Source organism: Stegodyphus dumicola, chromosome 5, assembly GCF_044657685.1.
Source record: "Stegodyphus dumicola isolate Sdum_Otavi_A_Nest chromosome 5, ASM4465768v1".
In the NCBI taxonomy this organism is placed as follows: Eukaryota; Metazoa; Arthropoda; class Arachnida; order Araneae; family Eresidae; genus Stegodyphus; species Stegodyphus dumicola.
Window position 1 is genome coordinate 204,306,704 of NC_140772.1, and position 19,720 is coordinate 204,326,423.

At 34.0% G+C, this 19,720-nt stretch overlaps 1 protein-coding gene across 1 annotated transcript in view; it reads left to right on the forward strand.

Moving 5' to 3' along the window:
* Nucleotides 1–19,017, forward strand: part of LOC146997395 (sodium/potassium-transporting ATPase subunit alpha-3-like) — a 40,114-nt gene extending 21,097 nt beyond the window's left edge. The window contains exons 3-5 of the mRNA XM_085817865.1: nucleotides 9,300–9,552; nucleotides 13,016–13,288; nucleotides 18,914–19,017. Of these exons, the coding sequence (XP_085673991.1) occupies nucleotides 9,300–9,552; nucleotides 13,016–13,288; nucleotides 18,914–19,017 (630 nt within the window). The remainder of the gene's footprint in view (nucleotides 1–9,299; nucleotides 9,553–13,015; nucleotides 13,289–18,913) is intronic.
* Nucleotides 19,018–19,720: the final 703 nt, after the last annotated feature.

Sequence of the window (19,720 nt, forward strand, 5' to 3'; positions counted from 1 at the left end):
GTAGTGAGAATGGGCTATATCTATGTTATGCATTTTGATAATTACAATTCGAAGATTTTGTCATTCAGCTTGATTATTGGCAGTTAATTAAATGCTCGTCTCTCCTGCTCACAAATATTTATATTCCATACATAAATATACAAACCACTACCGTTTTAGGAGACCATTCACATTTAATGGCAAACCATTTAGTTAGAATAATATGGCTTATACGTTCATCGGCAAATAACAATTAAAACCAAAGATTAATTAACAGATCTGTCATTCAAATAATGTTTTCATCAGGTGTAAATGATCGAAAATATATAAACTAGTAGTTTGACAAATAATAATATTATTAAAATTCTCAAGGGGCTCAAGGCGTTTGCCAACGACAGGCGTAATCTTGAGCTCCTTGCCACGAGGAATTTCGTGGGCTTGGGCTGATGTTACTATGAGACATGTGAGCATAAGTAACAACAAGATAAAATTCTATTCTGATTCCCGTTTTTTTTTAAGTCCAAAGGGGCTTTGTCCCTGAAGGACTATTGCTTTCGTTTTGCGATTTTGCGTTGATTCACTATAAATGTCCGTTTCACATTTCAAACTGTTGCCACCGAATGTTAGAGTCCTGCATTGTATTTGAAGAAATTAAATAATGAAAAATCTGCATAAATGGATGTATATTTCTCGCATTGTGACAAAACAACGGTACCTACAGCCATCCAATTTTGCATAACGTAATGTTGCTGCGAATATGGGCATCTGGAAGCCCAAATTTGAAATTTGGAATTTGTTTTATTATCGATTTCAGATTTTGTAAAACTTTAACGAATTTTTGGTTAAAAAACTCAAGGAATTCAAAGCGAGCAATGGCAACGTTTTACAGAAAAAACCTTTTTCTCCCCAGCGCGCGAGACTCTGTATCGGAAATTCTAAAGATATGCTCAAAATTATTCTGCGATATTGCTCTTGAACTGAATTTTATGGTTTAAGTGCGAAGAACGTGATATTTAATAAATAAAGGCAACAGACAAAATGTTAAAAAAAGTCCCTTTGGACATAATTTAAAACCTGAAACCTTTCAGATTTTTGTTTGTTCCTCCCTTCCAATAAACTTCATTGCTCTTGCGTATTTTTACCATGTTTAGTGTCTGGGTTTGGTTTATTTAATTAGAGCAAAGTATGCTAAGCTACTAACTAAGAGAAGGGATGCCTACGTAGAGAGGTTTTTAAAAGAAACTGGCTTGTAACTTCGTTATATTTGCAGAAATCACGAAACGTCCAAGCCTCCAGACCGTTCGCGTAGAATTAAATCTACGCTGAAGAGCACCAGTGCTCAGCGACTTTAACGCTCGGCCGATGCTGGTTTCTGTTGCTTTCGTAAAGTATTAATATATACATTTTGTCAGTTTTAAATTTGTCTTATATGCAGTACTTTCATACATGTCTAACGCATAACTAATTAATATATTCTATTCCTTTATTGAACTACATGCTATTCATTAGTAAACCATAAACATTAAATGAAGAGAACTAGATATAACAGCAAACCAACTTCTAAAACTGAAGTAGGGCTAAAGACACGAATTTGAAACATTAGTAAACAGTAATTATTCATAATAATGGTAATAATTGCAAAATTTGGATTAAGTGAAAGCCCATTCATTCCATTTAAACCGATAAATGAAATAACAGCGTGACAAAAAATGAGCAAGATTCTAAAGCTTGAAGCAGTTTTTATTTTTGCCTGGCTTTATTCTTTCTTACTGCGTAAGTGGACGCGTGCCATCTCTTTTAGATTATTCTGCCATTCTTTTCTCCATTCAAGAATCTCTTTTGCTTTTAAAATCAAGTGGTATTCATCAGAAATGATACTTCAATTTATCCTCTGTTCAATGCGCAAACTGAACAGGATTTTATAAAAAAGAAGCTGCGCCACAAAAATGAGCTTGTGGGGAAGAGATGAGCGTATATTTCAATCAGTAAGAGCTGCTGGTTGTAAAAAATTTAAAAACCTACATGATCAGTCTGATACAAGTATACAAAATACTTGCGAAAATGTCAACAATTTAAAAGAATTAAAATTGAACTATGTGTGGTTTGCACGTAAACGAAACGCAGGTTGATGAAAGTGCATATTTTTGACTGAAGTGATACTGATTGCAAAATTAAACCCACTGACGATATAGTACACTGTTAAAAAAAAAGAGGGGGCGGAACAGTTTTATACTCCCGTTCTACTGGGTTGATCGCCGAAATTCCACTGGCGGTTTTCACGCCTCGAAAGCGCGACTTGGATATGTATTATATTTATACATAGTATTGTTCGAATATAGGTATTTTGACACAAAATCGAACTTTCTATAATATGATATACCAAGTTTTTCACATATTTCGATTCTACGACTCTAATTACTCCAAACTGTCAAGTTTTGTAAAAATCGCAGGAGCAGTTTAAAAAAAATTACCTCTCAAAATTTTAGCTCCTCAATGTTAATTGATTTTGGTATAGATTTATTAATATCTCTTTTTTTATTAAACTTACTTGCTTCCTTCTTCCAAAATTGGAAATTTAGGTTTAGTCCAAGTAGCATTCGCAAATTTTTTATGATTTATTTTTAAAATTTGTATTTTAAAATATTTTTGTATAAATTGTTCGAAAAAAAATTTGAATTATAACCTATACAGTTTTTACCATCATCTTAAAGTAGATGTATTCCTAAGCGTACCTCCAAAAAAAAATATATTTTTTCATTCAAAATTTCCTAAGATATACGTGAATTTACATATTGGCTCGTTTTGGAATTCAGCTTACTTGTTATAAACGATAATAACGCCAAATGTGATTTACGTACTTTGTCAAAATTGTTTGAAAGAATGAACGATTACCATTTTTTCCTCCCGTCTACAATGCAAAATTTGATGTGTACAACACATGACTTCCTTGTACGGAATATTAAATTATACGCATTTTTTCTTGCATTTCATTTAAACTTATTGGATTGAATTAAATCTACTTCGTCGACAGCGCATAAACCACAATAGAATAAATGCACTCTTTAAAATTCACTCTATTTGTTTACCACAGCGACACTCTGGCGCTAGGTTCACTTAATATTACAAAATTTAATATCTAGACATAATTTTAGTCGTACAATCGAAATATGGAAAAAAAAAATGGTATGTTATTTCAGAAAAAGTCCGATTTTGTGTCAAAATACCTATGTTAGAGCAATGCTATATATACCTCTAATATATATCCTAAATCGCGCTTTCGAGACATGAAAAAGACAATTTGAACTTCGTCAATCCGCCCAATAGAACGGGAGATATCGAACTGTCTAATTTTTTTTAGTCCAAAGGGGAAATTTGCCCAGATATAATTTCGTTTTGGCATTTTGAGTCAATTCACGATAAGCGTTGTTTCACTTTTCAGATTGTTGCCATCAAATATTATCGCTCTGTTTTATATTTGAAGAAATTAAATAATGAAGAATCTGCATATATTTCTTGCAATGTGATAAAACAATGGTACTTAGAGCCATCAAAATTTGAAGAACATAATCTTCCATGGAATATGGGCATGTGGAAGCCCTATTGAAATTTGTTTAATTATCGACATTATATTGTAACACTTCAACGAATTTTTGATTAACAAACTCAAGATTTTCAAGCGAGCAGTGGCAACGTTGTTCAGAAAAAACAGTTTTATCTTCAGTGCGCGAGACTGTGCATCGGAAAATCTAAAGATATGCTCATTTTAAAAGTATTTTGAGATATTGCTCTTCAACTGAATTTTATGGTTTAAGTGCGAAGAACATATATTTAATAAATAAAGGTAACGTACAAAATGTTGAAAAAACCGGCCACTTTGGATGTAATTTAAAATCTGAAACCTTTATTTTTTCCCCCCGCAGTGTTATCATTTACAATCATTAGAATTGCATCCGAAACGTGCAAACACTAGTTCGTTGCGTATAACTAATTTACTTCAAGGTATGTACCAAGTAAAGAAACACTATCATTCTTCTTGTGATCTTCTTGTGACACAATGTCATTCTTCTTGTGATCTTTAATATCTTTATAGTACGAAAACACTCGAGTAAATATTTATCTCTTCCAACAAAGTCCTTCTCTTTGCGATCCATATTCAAGCAAACCGCATTCCTTTATATCCAGTTGTATTATGGTCTTCTGGTAAACGTTTTAATCCATTTATATTTAGATCAATGTTTTTAATACGTATATCTACGTTTGTAATATGTATCAATGTTTGTAATAAGTATATACATTTCATTCCTGTCTTCCACCCAATACTTAAAATTCAAATTGTGCAAAATGCACCAATGATTTTGGAAATTTCTTTTTAGTGAAATTATTAAAACCAACTTTCTTTTCAGCTAAATCGCCGTTATATCTCGTCAGCCATTTTATTAAATTCTTCGAAAAATTTTCCAGTCCACTATGAAAATTACAAAATATTATGGCTCTATTACCGTTGGGGATAACAGTATCATAAGCTGCTTGTGAGTTCGATGAGCTTGAGAAAGGATAAAGAACTCTTTTCCTTAAGGTGTTAAGCTTTCACCCTCTTTCGATTAAAAGAAATGTTATTAAAGAAAATCCCTTTACTTTCATTAAATCATTGAAGGAAGCATTAAAATGTCCATTGAAAGATTTTCTAAAGTTTATTTTGCCCTTTCCCTCTTTCCGTATTATTTTTATACGGCATTTTTTTAGAAATTCTTTTTGAAGTATTTTAGCCGCCATTTCTTAGCTTGAGAGTTAAAACGCTTACAAAATTTTGTTGAAAATATTAAAAGTGAATACGTATTATATACAACGATTCTGCTCTTTTTACAAAGTTTGAAGCTTTGAATCATTTACTTTCGCTATTGAGAATAGCATTGCATGTTCTGCTTTTCATGTTTTCTGTGGCGTATGAATAGAAATGGGAATAAATCGGAAAAAAAAAAAAAAAAAAAAGACCACTCAAGTCTTAATTTCCTCGATCATTCATCCATTATTTAAAATAAATTACATAAATGTTGCAAGGTTTATCCTAAGTTGTTAACAGTTATTTTTAATTAACACCATTTTCCTATCTCCTCTAATTTCAGCAGCTTACAATTTCCTACCAGAATGTGTTTTCAGTTTTTCAGGTGAATCGCGGTTAAATGCAAATGGAGGAAGAGCAGTACTTAAAGTTCCACTGACTTCGTTAGAGAGTCAGAGATTCTGACTAACGCGCGTTCGCTTTTTATCCACTCTCTCTTTAGCTATACTACACTCGGCCGTAATTCTTGATAGTTTCGCCATTTAGTGAACGTTTAAGGGGCTCCTGTAGAATTTTGATAGCTTCGGCTATATCTTTTTAGTTAAGGCTTAGTTAAGTTTTATTTCGTAGTATTCTTGAGTTCAAGCCCAAGTGGAGGCTTTTATGTCCGTCCTGAGAAAAAGGCCATCTGGGGACTTTATTTTGAGCAATAAAGGGTAATTCACCCTTCTCAAGTTTACGTGTCTGTCTACTGAGCTAAACCGATTACTCGCTTACCAGTTCTCAAGGTTTCACACATGTAGCTGTAAATTCTATATTGGAACATTACAATGTGTTACTCGTATAAGTTAGTTGAAATAAACACATTTTAATGAAAAAATAAACATTTGCAAATCACTGGAACGTCTTCAAAATTTGTTATGAAAATATTTAACCAATTTTTAATCACGCAATGAAAGAGTTAACGAGCGAGTGTTTCATTATTAATAAAACAAAGCATAAAACATTTTATGTGAAGTCAATAAATTTAACTAAACCTTCAAACACTTTAATTAAACTTTTAAGGAGCTATAAATGTCATAAGCCACAATCAAGACTCGTGGAAGACTTTAATTGGCAAATGGTTAAAAGTGGTGATTTATTTCATAAAAAAGGAATTTGATATTTCGAAAAACGATTTAACAAAAAAAGTCATCATGCAATTATTGTGAACAGTCTCACACATTTTCGCATGTCATTCGTTGCTTTGTCACCGAACACTCACATGTCTGGAGATGAATATCTGAAGCTTTCATATTTCTTATTGTTATGAGCCGTACTCCTGACTCTATTTCACGCTTAGCAGGATCCCTTGATTTTCTGAGACACTTTAATCTCGCATAATGAAGTGTACAGACTGGCCATGAATGCCATGGTGTCTGATTCTGCGCAAAGAATGCCGAAAGCCTGTGCGTGCACTACTTTCCATGTAGGCAGGAAATTTCGATCTTTCGATCGAAATTTACAGTTATCTTACTTTATATTATGAATGTCGAGCCATATACTGTGTGTATTCACACGTAGAAACAAAAATAATAACAATACGTGGAGAAAGTATGAAATTTATTGCATGAAATTGTTTAATGACTCTTGAAGGTTACCAGGTTTTCAACATACACCAGATTGATCAAAATTTCATAGAACTCCATATACAGCAAATCTGTATTGGAGGTCTAACAGGATTTACTAAAATTGTCTATTAGTCGCCCTTTTCCAAAATTCTGGAAAAACATAAATCAATACCAGCAGCAAAAACGACTGTTGTTTCTCATGCGGAAGCATGTTAATATAAGTAACAACTTCATCATCCAAACCTTCAGGAACAATGCTTCTTCAAATTCAAAAACAGGGTATAATCCACGAATATCAGATCTGTCAAATATTGTGGGTGATTAAAGAATTCAAATCCGTTATCAAGGATGGCACCTTAAGCAACATTGCTTCTGTGTGCAGGCGCATTTCCGAACAGCCAACCTGCTGTGTAAATTTGGCGTTCCGTTTCTTCTTCAAGACTGGAACGGTCGACCAGTCTTCTTAGCAGAGCAAGCTTCGTTCATTTTTTATCCATTGCACAGGTTATCGTTTATGTTTACCTATTCCCTGTTTTTTGCTAGATTTCTTCTATGCTTTGGATCAGAGATGGCCCATTTTTTGCTAGATTTCTTCTGTTTCCCTGTTTTTTGCTAGATTTCTTCTATGCTTTCGATCAGAGATGGCCCATAACGCATCAGCCATAACGATTCAACTGAGAAAATTAAGGTGTAGCATTGTGTAGACGGCCAAGCACTCATAGCAGCAGTCATGAATTTGTCAGTGGTTTTTTTAGCGCTATTTGTTTGATCCAACTGAGGTGCATCATTGATGGAAGTTTCCCCGCGCATAAAAATGCTGACCCGCTAACCAATTTCCCTGCACGTAGGACATCACACTATCAAGCTCACTTTTGATGCGAGTGGCACTGCTTTCTTTTAGAACGAAACAATTTGGTAACTGAAAACGCAAGTCATTTTGATCCATTTTCCATGAAAAGAATGAAAATAAGTATTCACATAAGGTAAAAAAACAGAAAGAATGAAAACGAAACATTAATGAACTAAGAAAAGCGTGCTCTTTCCTAGGCATTACAATTTTCCAGTTTTAGAACTGTCTTCAAACGAACTTGTCGTTGGATACTGGCATATTCATCCAATTAATAAACTTGGAGAACTATCCTTATTATTACTCTGATCTACCTTAAGCGTAAAAAATAAATAAAGTTATCATTTTGGCCATTAGGTGGCAGAGGTATGGCGCGAAAGCAGTGCGACTTGCTTGCAAACCGATTTTCTCTTAACAGATTATCGAGAATATGACGTATTAAGAGATTATAAGAAAAGAACAGCCTAATTTAATGTCTCGGGTTCGGATCTATGTGATCCATTTTATTTCCAATAAAATTTCTATTTGGGTGTGTATGCTTTGTAACACGAGTTATCCACCTTGAATCTCTGTCAGATATAATTTTCTATTCTTCAGTTGCCACTCTTAAGCATTTGATGGCTGGACGTGGCAAATGTGCGAAAATATTCACTGATAATAATTTTGTGAATCACTGATTTTGTGAAAGCAAATTATTTGTTGAAGAAAATTTTACAATGTAATTTATTTTCCTAACAAAATTTTGGACTCATATTTCACTCCCCCCCAAAAAAAATAGACTGGAAATTCATCCCTTCCAAGTCGCCTCATTTCGGAGGTCTATGTTAGGCCGCTGTAAAATCTGTAAAACATCTTTTAAAGAGAACGAAAGTAAACACATGATTTATATACAAGGAGCTTGAAATAATAATGTGCAAGTTGCAAGTGGAGGGAATACTAAATTCGTGAGCTGTTGCGTCCATTTAAAATTCTGACGATTATGGGGTTTCGATCCCAGCTCACGTTTAATAGGGAGGTCGATAAAAGCAGTTCTGGAGCCAATGATAATAGACGTAAATGAAATTCGTTCAACTTACTGTCAGAGAACAATGAAGGTGGTTCAGATTATTTTAAGAAAATAATCGAGTGATTGTTTAGGGATTCTATAGAAGAGACCCAAATGAATGTTAGAGAAAATCGTATTTCTATTCGTAACATAGTACTTGCCAAAAAGGACTACATAACAGTTTATGAATGGGTTTTAGGATGTATTATCAAAATCTACCACGGTTATGATAACAAAATTAGAACAGTTAAAATAAAAAAGCGGAGATTTGAAAGGACGACCACAAAGATTGCAGTAATAAATCTACTCTTCAGCTTCATGTAGATTTTTCTTTTTCGTTTGCTAAAAAAAATGCATTTGCTCCATTAATTCATGTTGTTTGTAAGTAAATTGTAGTCAAGCATATTAATTTTGTTTTCAGAATTCATGTTTCTTAAAATTTTGTGACTTCAATTTGAAGGAGTGTTAAATCTCTTTGAAATTAGACAGCTCTGCCTTCACTACGTAACTAGGAAAAACAAAGCTTACTTTACTTCCTGCTACGCTACATTTGCTCGTATGATATAGTGTTGTTCTACAAATATGCAAACTAAAATGACTAAATTTAGTTAGTTTACTTAATTAATGAGTATTTCAGTCCCTCGTTTAATAATTAGCCGAAACATGTTGTTATTTTCCTAGGATGAGAAAGATTTAAGTCATTAAATGTTGACAAATCTTTCAGAATCAGTTTTGAATATCACAGATAGAATTTCCTTCAGAGATCTTCATTAGGGTTAATTGGAAATTTCGAATCCCATAATTTAAGTTTCATATATTTTGACTAAAGTTGCACCGTGACAAAAGGTGGTCTTAAAATCTGCTTTGAGTGACCTATTTCTTAAAATAAAACCTTAGGTTTACTACTTACAGTTTTAAAGACATTTTATCATGCAGTAGTTTTGAAACATTCTGTACGTCGAGCCGCCTGTGCTTATATACTGAGGATTGGTACAATGAATATTGCTGAAGGCAACATTTCTGAATTTTTTGTTGCAGTTTGTGAGGGTCGTACGAGATGGTGAAAAGATCCGAGTCCCTCAACAAGATGTCGTCATAGGTGACGTTGTTCTGATAACAGCTGGAGATGTGCTGTCCACTGATCTCCGTATAATTGACGCCTTAAATCTGGAGATTGACAGTTCAAGTTTGACTGGGAACAGTGAATCACAAATTAAGTCACCAAACTGCACCAGCGAGGACGCATTTATGTCGGAGAATATAGCTTTCTGTGGAACTCGATGCATAAGTGGTAAGTGCATGAGGACAATTCTACATTATTTCTGTCAATGAACTGTTTTTTTAATCAGTTCTGACACTACATGTGAAAGCTATCAACTCCTCTTAGAGGAAATACTGCTAAATCTTTAGTAATAAGTAAAAAATATACATAATGTCTGTATAATTTAGGTGGCCTTTAGTTTCACAAACATTCTACACAGACTTATACTTGTAGATTAAAAAAAAAAAGGTTTTACGATATTGGTAATTAAAACTGCTACACCAGGAAAGAAAACAAATAGAAAAATTGTTTTTATGGTATGTATATATATATATATATATATATATATAGTGTAATGGGAAGAAAATTAGTGGTTTCAGGTACACAGTTTGCAGATTTCGGTACATACAGCTGCTACCTCTGGCAGCAACAATGGCTACACTCCGCCTGGTGAACGAGTCGGATGACAGAATGTGTGTGCTTCGCTCTATAGAGATCCAACTTTGTACCAGAGTTCATCAATCGTTGTTTATGACGAGAGGGGATGTGCCAGTCTCTCGCTTACTCATGACCAGATATCCTCTATGAAAGAAAGATCTGGAGAACATGTTAGCCAGGACAACTGTCGAACACCCTTTGTATCGAGCAAAGTCAAGGCAACAGGTCGTCATGCATTATCTTGTTGAAAATGGCGTCAGGCGGGCTGCGGAGCTAGGGCAAAGCCGCTGGACTGAATACATCAGAAATTTCACAAACGACTGCATATATCATAGACCTTGAGAACCGTACATAAGACGAATATTTAGCCAATGACACTCGATACTAGTACGTTAGGTATTACGAGGACAAATGCAAACTGGTAAAGTTAGTTCTCCTCCCTACCGCCACACACAGATACGTTACTGTCAGAGATCAATGAAGGTGGTTCAGATTATTTTAAGTACGCAGACCTGAAATTCGATTGAACAGACAATGTGGTGCCACTCATGTGTCCAGTTTCATCGTACCACTGCAGACGCATCTGTTTCAGTAGCAGCATCAAGCCAATACACAACAATGGTCGCCGTACTGACAGTCCATAGTGCTGCAGACGTCTTCGCAGAAATGTTCAGGAAATTCGGACTCAGGAAAAGGTATTGAAAGATCAAAATTTGTACGATAATTTAAACAGCATATGATTCAACCTGTATCAAGCATAAGACGCTTTTGGCAATTATATCAAATTGCATAAATTATAGCAAGTACTATGCAATATTACAGTATGTGATGCTAATGCAATTTAATGTCAGTGTGCAAAATGAAAAGCCAATGTAATGTAACACCAATGTGTACTACGTAATGTAAAACCAATGTGTACATTATAATGTCAATTTAATGTTGCCAAATGTTCAATAAACATCTAGCGAGCAAGTTAAGTATTGGGAATCTGAAAAGGAGCGTCCTGTGGACCACTGCTGGTTGGCTATACTGTGCGCCGGGGAAGTGGCGTCACTGCGCTTGTGACGCTCGGCGGCTCCCTCGTTTGTTTCTCTAGCAGTTAGCAAGGTCCTCAAGGTCCTTATGCCACTTCGGAAATTATTTGTTTCGGAAGCCTCCAAAGGCTGTCGCAAATTTAATTTGACACTCTCTGCCATCGTATTCCAAATCATAATCCAAGACTTCCAGGTAATCAATAATCTTGATAGACAGTTCCGCTATCCTTCCATAAGATTCATGCTAGCTTTCTTTAATATTTGGACAGCACTGGTAGATAAGTAGAGGGCCTTTTTCAAGGTCCATAAAATAGATCATCTACATATAAAGCATTGTATAACATAGCAACTTCACAATTAAATTTTTTTTGTCCTTCTTTGCATGATATTTTATGTAGCTGAAAGAATAAATGAACCGCAAATAATCCCGAAAATGTTTCTGGTCATTCTGAGTATTCTCTATAAGAGAATTTGCAGAAGACGCATTGTCAAGTCTCAAAACGTTTCTATTTTCTTCAAATTTGACCATACGCCTTTTCTATGTCAGTACAGAGCTCAGCTTTATATTCACAGAACGTCAAAATAATAGTAAATATATTAGGATTTAAATTTTGCCGTAGTTTTTAGCTTTATTCTTTGACGAAGCGTCGAAAACAAACCTCGATTTCGTAGCTGATTTATTCTACTTTAAAACTAGTCCGCGAGGCATAGTTCGGTTTCCTTTAACAAAGCCCATTCTTGAGCTATTCCCGATTTCAACACTGTTTTGTGGTTATTTTTTAGCATTTTTAAAATAATGTATTGCTTCCCAATATTAAAAAGAGTTGTTTGGCAATTCCAAATTATTTCTTAACTCATGTATAATTTTACTCTGTAAACGTTAGGTTCCAGATGCCATTTGTAAACTCCATATTATCATTAAATGAACTTTTTACATCTAAATTTTCCTAAGAAGATTATTCACTTTTTCCCCGCTAAGAATGCCTTTAGATTCTAGTTTCCAAATTATCTGCCAGGTTTGCCAGAACATGATGATGCTAGAATACAAATTATTATTAATTATTGAACACAATACTTAAAACAGACGACTACAGTAATACCGGCTGTTTATTTCATTCCCACTATTTTTAAGTTGAAATATTATAAACATTTATACACTGGATGAAGTTTTGTTACCAATGTTAAGCATCTAATAGGTAGATTGGAATAGGAAAATTTTCGAATGATCAGTAAATGCCCTGAATGCTCACTTTTACTATCACATTTTATTTAATTACACTGAGATCCAAAATGCAGGAGTAAAACAATGCATGGTGAGTCATTGGTTGAATACAGTATGAGGTGATCGTGATTTATCAAACAACATGTTTTGCGTTATATTAAGACCTTCTGTTTGAACCTTTAGTTGACCAAATTTTACAGACTCTTAAAGATTGATTTTGGATCGGCATGCAGTTAAACTGTAACCAGATAAACCTCTTCATACACTGTCATTGCTATATCTAACTATATTGTGGTTCCAAATCTTATATTAATAGCTTCTATTTAATCAAGATTATGTGGAAGATCTTGAAAATTGCCGTATTCTGAATCCTTTGAGTTCATGAACAAAATTGACGCACTCTGCATAAAAATGTATTTCATTGTTTGCATGTTATGTTTGCAATGCATGTTACGAAGATAATAAAGTATAAATAGCGAAAGGTTGTCCAAGCAATATAAAGACTAGCGTAGCGTTCGAGATAATGCAAAATATTTTCAAATAATATTATTCAATAACCTATACAAAGGATTGAATATTTTGTTCGTCAAACTACAATAACATAGTTATAGCTTAACTTGTAACATTTATTGTAGAGATAATACTACTATAACTAAAAATAAGAAATGGTGTAACATATGTCTACAGCAGTGGATACACATAACTCTGAAAAATGTAACTGAATACTGAAGGATGCTGTCTGGGCAATTGCCCTGAAATTTGCTTATGCATCTTTTTAACGATTGTGTTCGTTTTACAGGTTATGGTACTGGGGTTGTGGTGGCAACAGGCAATAGAACTGTGAGGGGTCGGTTGATCAGGAGGATGACGGTTTTGCAGAGCTCTACCACAGAACTTCACTCAAAGGTACAAAGACTCGTTCGGAAAATGGGTTGTTTTGCTATCATCATCGGATTAAAATTTCTCGTGCTTGGTCTTTATCGCAATTACCTTTGGTCGGATATTTTAATATACATCAGCATTCTGGTCATTGCACTCATTCCTGACGTACTCACCACGAATGTTGCAGTGAGTATCCATTCCATTTAATGCATTAATTCTCTCAATATAAGGCAAATTATATTCCTCAATTCTAGTTCTTACTTCTATCACATGCCTCTACCCTCTCATTTTATCCGAAGAAACTTCATCACCAGGAATAATCTAAACTCAAAGTGAGATAAATAATTGCGCCGATAAGTATCTGAGATATTTATTAGTTATAAACCATAGATATCTCATAAAAATGCATTTAAGCATGTCTAAGATTAACGGGAAAAGTGGAAAAACTTTAAATTAATCGCGACAAACAAATTAAGTAAAAACCTCTAACGCTTATCTTTGAAGTTATAAATTCTTAAAACAAGTTAAGGGATAAAAGTAAATCGTCTTGTTGATGTTATATTCCTTAGCTTCTGTAAATAATCAAGTTCAAAATTACAAAAAGCAATACACTAATAACGAAATCAGTAGCTGTCGGCATGGCGAAGAGGAATCGCGTAACAAGGTCGAGGTAAGGAAACTGACAGAAAATAATCTCTAACTGTTCTACTTTTATAACTGCGCAGCCTCGGTTCTTTTATATTCATTATATTATGTAATATGCATACTTCCAGTGTAAGTAACTAAAATTAGTCTGGGAAAAGGAGAAATAGAAATGGAGTATAAAATTTTAATTCACAGGTTGAAACGACTCCTTAGATTACAGTATATCTTTTATCAGTTCAGTATCAAAACTAAAGAGGTGAAAGAAAAACTGATCTATATTACCTAATTGAAAGGCAAGCGAATTCAGACTTCGTGAGAAGAAGGTCAATGGAAAGAAAAAGGGTAGCTATAATATTCGTCAGGCAAAAAGACTTACAAAAGTGCACTATCTGGCCAAAAATATCCGGACACCCACCTAAAGAAGTGGATCTGGCAGGTAACGTTATTTGATGAAGAACCGAAAGCTATAAAAGTGTTGTTAGTGTTTGTAAGGTATAATTATGCGCTTGTGAGACGATAAAGTCAAAAGAGCTGGTGACTTCGATAGTGGAAATATAGTTGAATGCCACCTTTGTGGGAAATCAGTTCTTGAAACTTCGGACATTCTACATGCAGAAGCTAAAGTTCACTGTGAGTGGTGTAGTTGTGAAGTGGAAACGTTGAGGCAGTGAAACTGAAAAAAAAAAAAAAAAAAAAAAAAAAAAAAAAAAACGAAGTGGCAAGCCGAAAACAATTAGTGAACTCAGCCGTAAAACTCTGAAAAAGGTAGTGAAACAACATCGCAAGTCCTTGTTGGTTGGAATCTCTCCAGAGTTCCAAAGGTCATCAGGTATTAGTAGTAGTAGCAGGATTCTTCGTCGAGAATTAACGTGGGATTCCGTGATCGTGCCACCGCTCACAAGCCAAACATCACTCCCCAGAATACGAAGCGTCGATTACGTTGGTGCAAAGCTCAGCATCATTGGACGCCTCTGGGTTTGGTGGAGGCCCGGCGAGCTCTTCTTAAGCAACGCATTGTGTCGATTGTAGAGTTTGGTTGGGAACAGCATCATTGTGTGGGGGTATGTTCCATGGTTTGGCCTGAATCCCATAGTTCTTGTGGTTAGAAACACGAACGCTGAGATGTATATGGACATTCTGGACAATTCTGCTTTCCCAACTCTATGACAACATTTGAACTCCATTGGATTTCTGGATACTTTTGGCCAGAAAGTGTATATTGGTTGTTACTGAAACTGAAACTAATACTGTGGCTAAGCGCTTCTTTCATTGTCTATGTGTAATTGAATTCTACTCCTAGAAGACAATTCTTCTGCCAGAAAGAGTTTCTATTAAGATAACGCATAATTTGTTACATCCATTGAAAAAATGCTCAGTAAAATTACGCAACATTTAATAATTGAAGAACTTAGAGTAATGGTTCTTATTATTATACTTCTAATATTTTAAATATTTTATTGAATAGTGGTTTTTATTACTAAGTATCTTCACTTGAAAAACTAATAAAATATTGTTTTATACTATACAACATTTTAAAATTTTATCAAACATTCTTCCAGAGTGATTTTTTAGGATAAATTTTGCACAATGATAGCTTAATGACATACATGGTACTGATATGATATATACTGTTTAATGACATACATGGTACTGATATGATATCTTAATGATATACATGGTACTGATATGATATATATGGTACTGATATGATATATTATATATGAAGTCAAAAATAAATCAGAGACCACGCAGGTAAATCTCGTAGCTTTTAAAGCATATATAAAGAAAGTAATTATACCGTCGGATAAGTGTAATATCCCCAGCACGATTTCCAGAGGGCGGGGTAGGGGAATCGTGACAGTTTGTAAAAGCTTAGCCTTTTAAAACTTACACTAGTAATTTCGAAGAAATTAAACCTCGGAGGATTACATAAGGTTGCATTTGTTATTCATGAAAATAAACAAGAAATAGACTTCAAAAGGTACAGAATTAGTGATTAAGTGTAAAGTGTTTCTAGGCTGAGTAGCTATGCTTAAACCTTGCTGTAAAATTAGCTCAAAATTTAGTAGTTTGAGATCAATGCGCGTTTTAATATATAGTGATTCTCTTTCTTCGGTATAATTACTTTCATAGAAACTTGCTATTAGAATTTAGGTTATTATTAAAACCTTGTAAGATCCTGATATACAAATTCATTTTGCTTACGTTCGTGAACACTTCATATGGAAATTTTGAAAATGAGACTGTAGCAAAGTTAGCCACGAAAATTCACGTTGTTTCTCATAGGAAATGCTTTTAAAGAAATGATGCGATCTGTATTTTAGAGAATATATGGCCTCACGAAATAATGGACCAAAAGGATTTTTCCTACAAATCTGTACAAAATAAAAGTTGATCAGTTTCCAACAGATTTTAAAGTAACTCCATTTCTGATTCATGACAATTTTAATAACTATTTAAAGTGATTTGAACTTGCTTCAAATGTACTGGGCAGCTGCGTTAGCGTCGATAAAGATGTTAAACACGTTTTTTTTAATGCGTTCATCATGGCCAACACAGGATAATACTTCAGGCAATTCTGAAGCATCTGTCTGTATGTTGGCCACCAATTTTTTCTGAAATTTTACGGACTTGGAGAATTTATGCTTTTCTGAGTTTCATTCTCAATTCAGTTTATCTAGTTCTCTTTTATCAGCCTAAAAGGGACATTAGCTCTGAACGGGATATTAGTGTCGAAACTGCATTTTGCGTTCAATCCCTATAAACGGCGTATCACTTTTCAGATTGTTGCCTCTAAGTATTATCGCCCCGTATTATATTTAAAGAAATTAAATAATGAAGAATCTGCATGACTGTATGTATGTTACGCGCATTGTGAAAAATCACGATACAAAATTTGAATAATGTAATCCTTCACACGGACATAAGCACCTGAAAGCCCGAATTTTTAATTTCGAATTTGTTTCATTATCTGTTTCATATTTTTTAAACTTTAGCAAATTTTGATTAAGGACCTCTTGCCCCAGATATAGCGTCATACGTTTTTTGCATTTGTCTCGAAAACTGTGAGTCGGACTGGTAAAGTTCTTTGGACATTTTTTAGGTATTACAAGCGAGAAATCTGCCTGTGCAGAGTTTGGCAGGTCTTGGTGAGACGCTCTTATAAGTGCCTAAGAAATTTGTTATAGTTGCAATTAATCCACAAGAAGAACAGGATACTATTTAGGTTGCAGAATGTTTATTTCTCTAGTCGCATTGCCACACTAAGCAATGCAGTACGATATTATTCATTATGCGGATAATCTGTTATACCACTAATTCTAACAGCTTTAGCCATCCTCAAATTTATTCCTAAAACTGAAAACGTAAATCCAATAAGCGATCTGAGCTGAAAGATGAATGAATCATAAATTTAACTTTTAATCTGTATTATCAAACTTATCAGTCTTACAAACTGGATTAGTAAAAAACAACTTAGAATACAACTCACTTCAGAATTTAGACCTCTATTTTATTTCATGTATATGTAACTTATGTAATTTTTTATATACTATTTAAATGATAAATTTAAAAATATTTGTACCATTCATAGAATTATTAAAAAACGTTTCTAATGACGTTTCGATTAGAGACGTTTCTATTTTAAGACGTTTCTATAAGAGCATGGTAAATAAAGAATTTATATCTCATGCAATAGTAAAGTTTACGAGGTTGGTTGGCTTGGTAACAATGTGGCGTGATATTTTTGCCACAAAATTTCGAAAGACTGAACTAAAGGTGTCTCTACTGTCAAAATAATAAAAATGGACTATTAAAAATTTTTAATTTGCTGTTTGGATAAGAAATAGGAAGCTACTTTTACCTGTAAAGGCTTTAAACGGAGAGCTGTAATAAAGGTTAGAAAGTGTGTCATAAGGGTGCAAACTGTTATCCATATAATATATTTTTAATTAGTATAAGAATTATGAGAGATCTTCAAATCATTTCAAAATTTTAGTTTTTATGAGCGGACATACCACAACACGTTCGGGGCAATCTAAGTAATTCTACGTGCATTTTAAAGATGTTTCAAGATCTTTCACCAGTTTTATAAATTATGCTTTTTCAATGTAACATACTTCTAAATGATATTTTTTTATATTAAAAAAATAATAACCTCAGAAATCGCACTAAAAATACACTGAAATTTTGACAGATTTTTTTTTTTTTTTTCTGAAAGGAAGGTTCGCAAAATATATTTCATCTGATCAGAAAGGTTGGCAAATGAAACAGTTTTGAAAAACTGTGCAGTAGCGTATGACAGGATGGTTAGCCTAAAGTTCTCGAATTAAAGCGAAGCGGAAGAGCAAAAGCATTACACTAATGGGCATACTTTGTAGTTAGTTCTGTTTTGATTTAAGAATCATGCGATTTGCTTTGATTGTTGCCTACCTATCTCTCTTGATAGAGAAGTCAAACCATCTACTATTAGCAATTTTGCAATATCAGTTTGCTTTTAGAATGTTATGAGGTCCAATAGCGGTCTTTACCCACCAGCGGTCGAGCGTTAAAAGCCACCAAACACTGGTAGTTCCGTCCAGGGTTCGAGTTCCGGCAAACGGGCTGATTGCATGGGCGTTTTCGTCGTTTTTCCCAATGCGTAACATGGATACAAGCCAGTTTCCTTTAAAAAGGCCTCCACGGGGTATCCTTCCCTTTCCGTGTAAGGCCTAAGGGCGGAGCACGTAATATGTAAAAAAAATGATCTTTCTAAATTTTCATAACTGAAACGAAATGATTCGATGCTCCCGAATTTTTTATTTTTAGGTTTATAAATTTCAATCGGGCAACATGATACTGGTAACTATTGCTTATAGCGTAAAATTTTCAGTTGACGGATAGGGTTTGTAAAGCCTATAAATTTATGTAGGCAGATAAAAACGTGCTAAGCAAATTGAGTACTGTTAAAGATAACTTACATTACATTAAATGCAGCACGACTAACAGTTTCATTGAAGTTTTGTAACCTAAATAAATTTCATAACGTTTTGCCTTTTTTAGAACTGATATATTATTACAATATCATCAGCTGAAAAAAGGCTGTTAACATGTTTCCAAATGAAAAAAAAAATTAAAGAAGCATAAATATTAAGAATTATGCTTTATCTGTAAATTCAAACTTTGATTGCAGATGTGTCTCACCGAAACAGCTTTCCGTATGGCATCGAAGAATTGCCTGGTCAAGAACTTGGACGTCGTAGAGTCCTTGGGCTTCACAAGTGTAATCTGCTGTGATAAAACGGGGATAATCACTCAAAACAGAATGACAATTTCACACATCTTGCTAGACCTCAAAATGCTGGATGTTTATCACAAAGGTATCTAAACAAGTGCCTGTTATTCCTATTGTGAATTTCTAAGGTAGTAAATGTGATTTCTTACACTCTTTTTAGTCATAGTGTATCGCAAAAGAAATTGATGCAAGCTATGCACACCACTTTGAAATTTGATAAGATGTAATATTCATTATTTGTTTTTCATTTATTTAGCAAGTTTATCATAGCCATGCCACCAAATAAACACCATTTAAACCTAGAAAAAAAATAATACGCTAGTGTTTTTTTGCATACGAAATGAAACTAAACTGATTTTAAATGGACGTTTATCATAGGATATTTCCTATGATGGTTAACAATGATCAATTACAAGTCTCAAAGAGGTATTGTTGGCTGCTAAAGCATACTAAAGTCTCTCAAAGCTTTTAAGGCCAAAGTAAATTTTGCTAGAGTTTTTCTGTTCAATTCACTTGTTTCTCTAGTGTTGCGTAATTCCTCTCTTACTGACAATATTTTGGTGGGAATGAAGAATGAGAGAAAGTATAGAGAGAACATTAAAAGGTTAAATTAGGGCACAGCAGATAGTAATAGAATCTTTCTCTCTGTTCAATTCTTTAAATAGATTTCTATTTATTTAAGGTACAAGATTCTTATTAGAATTG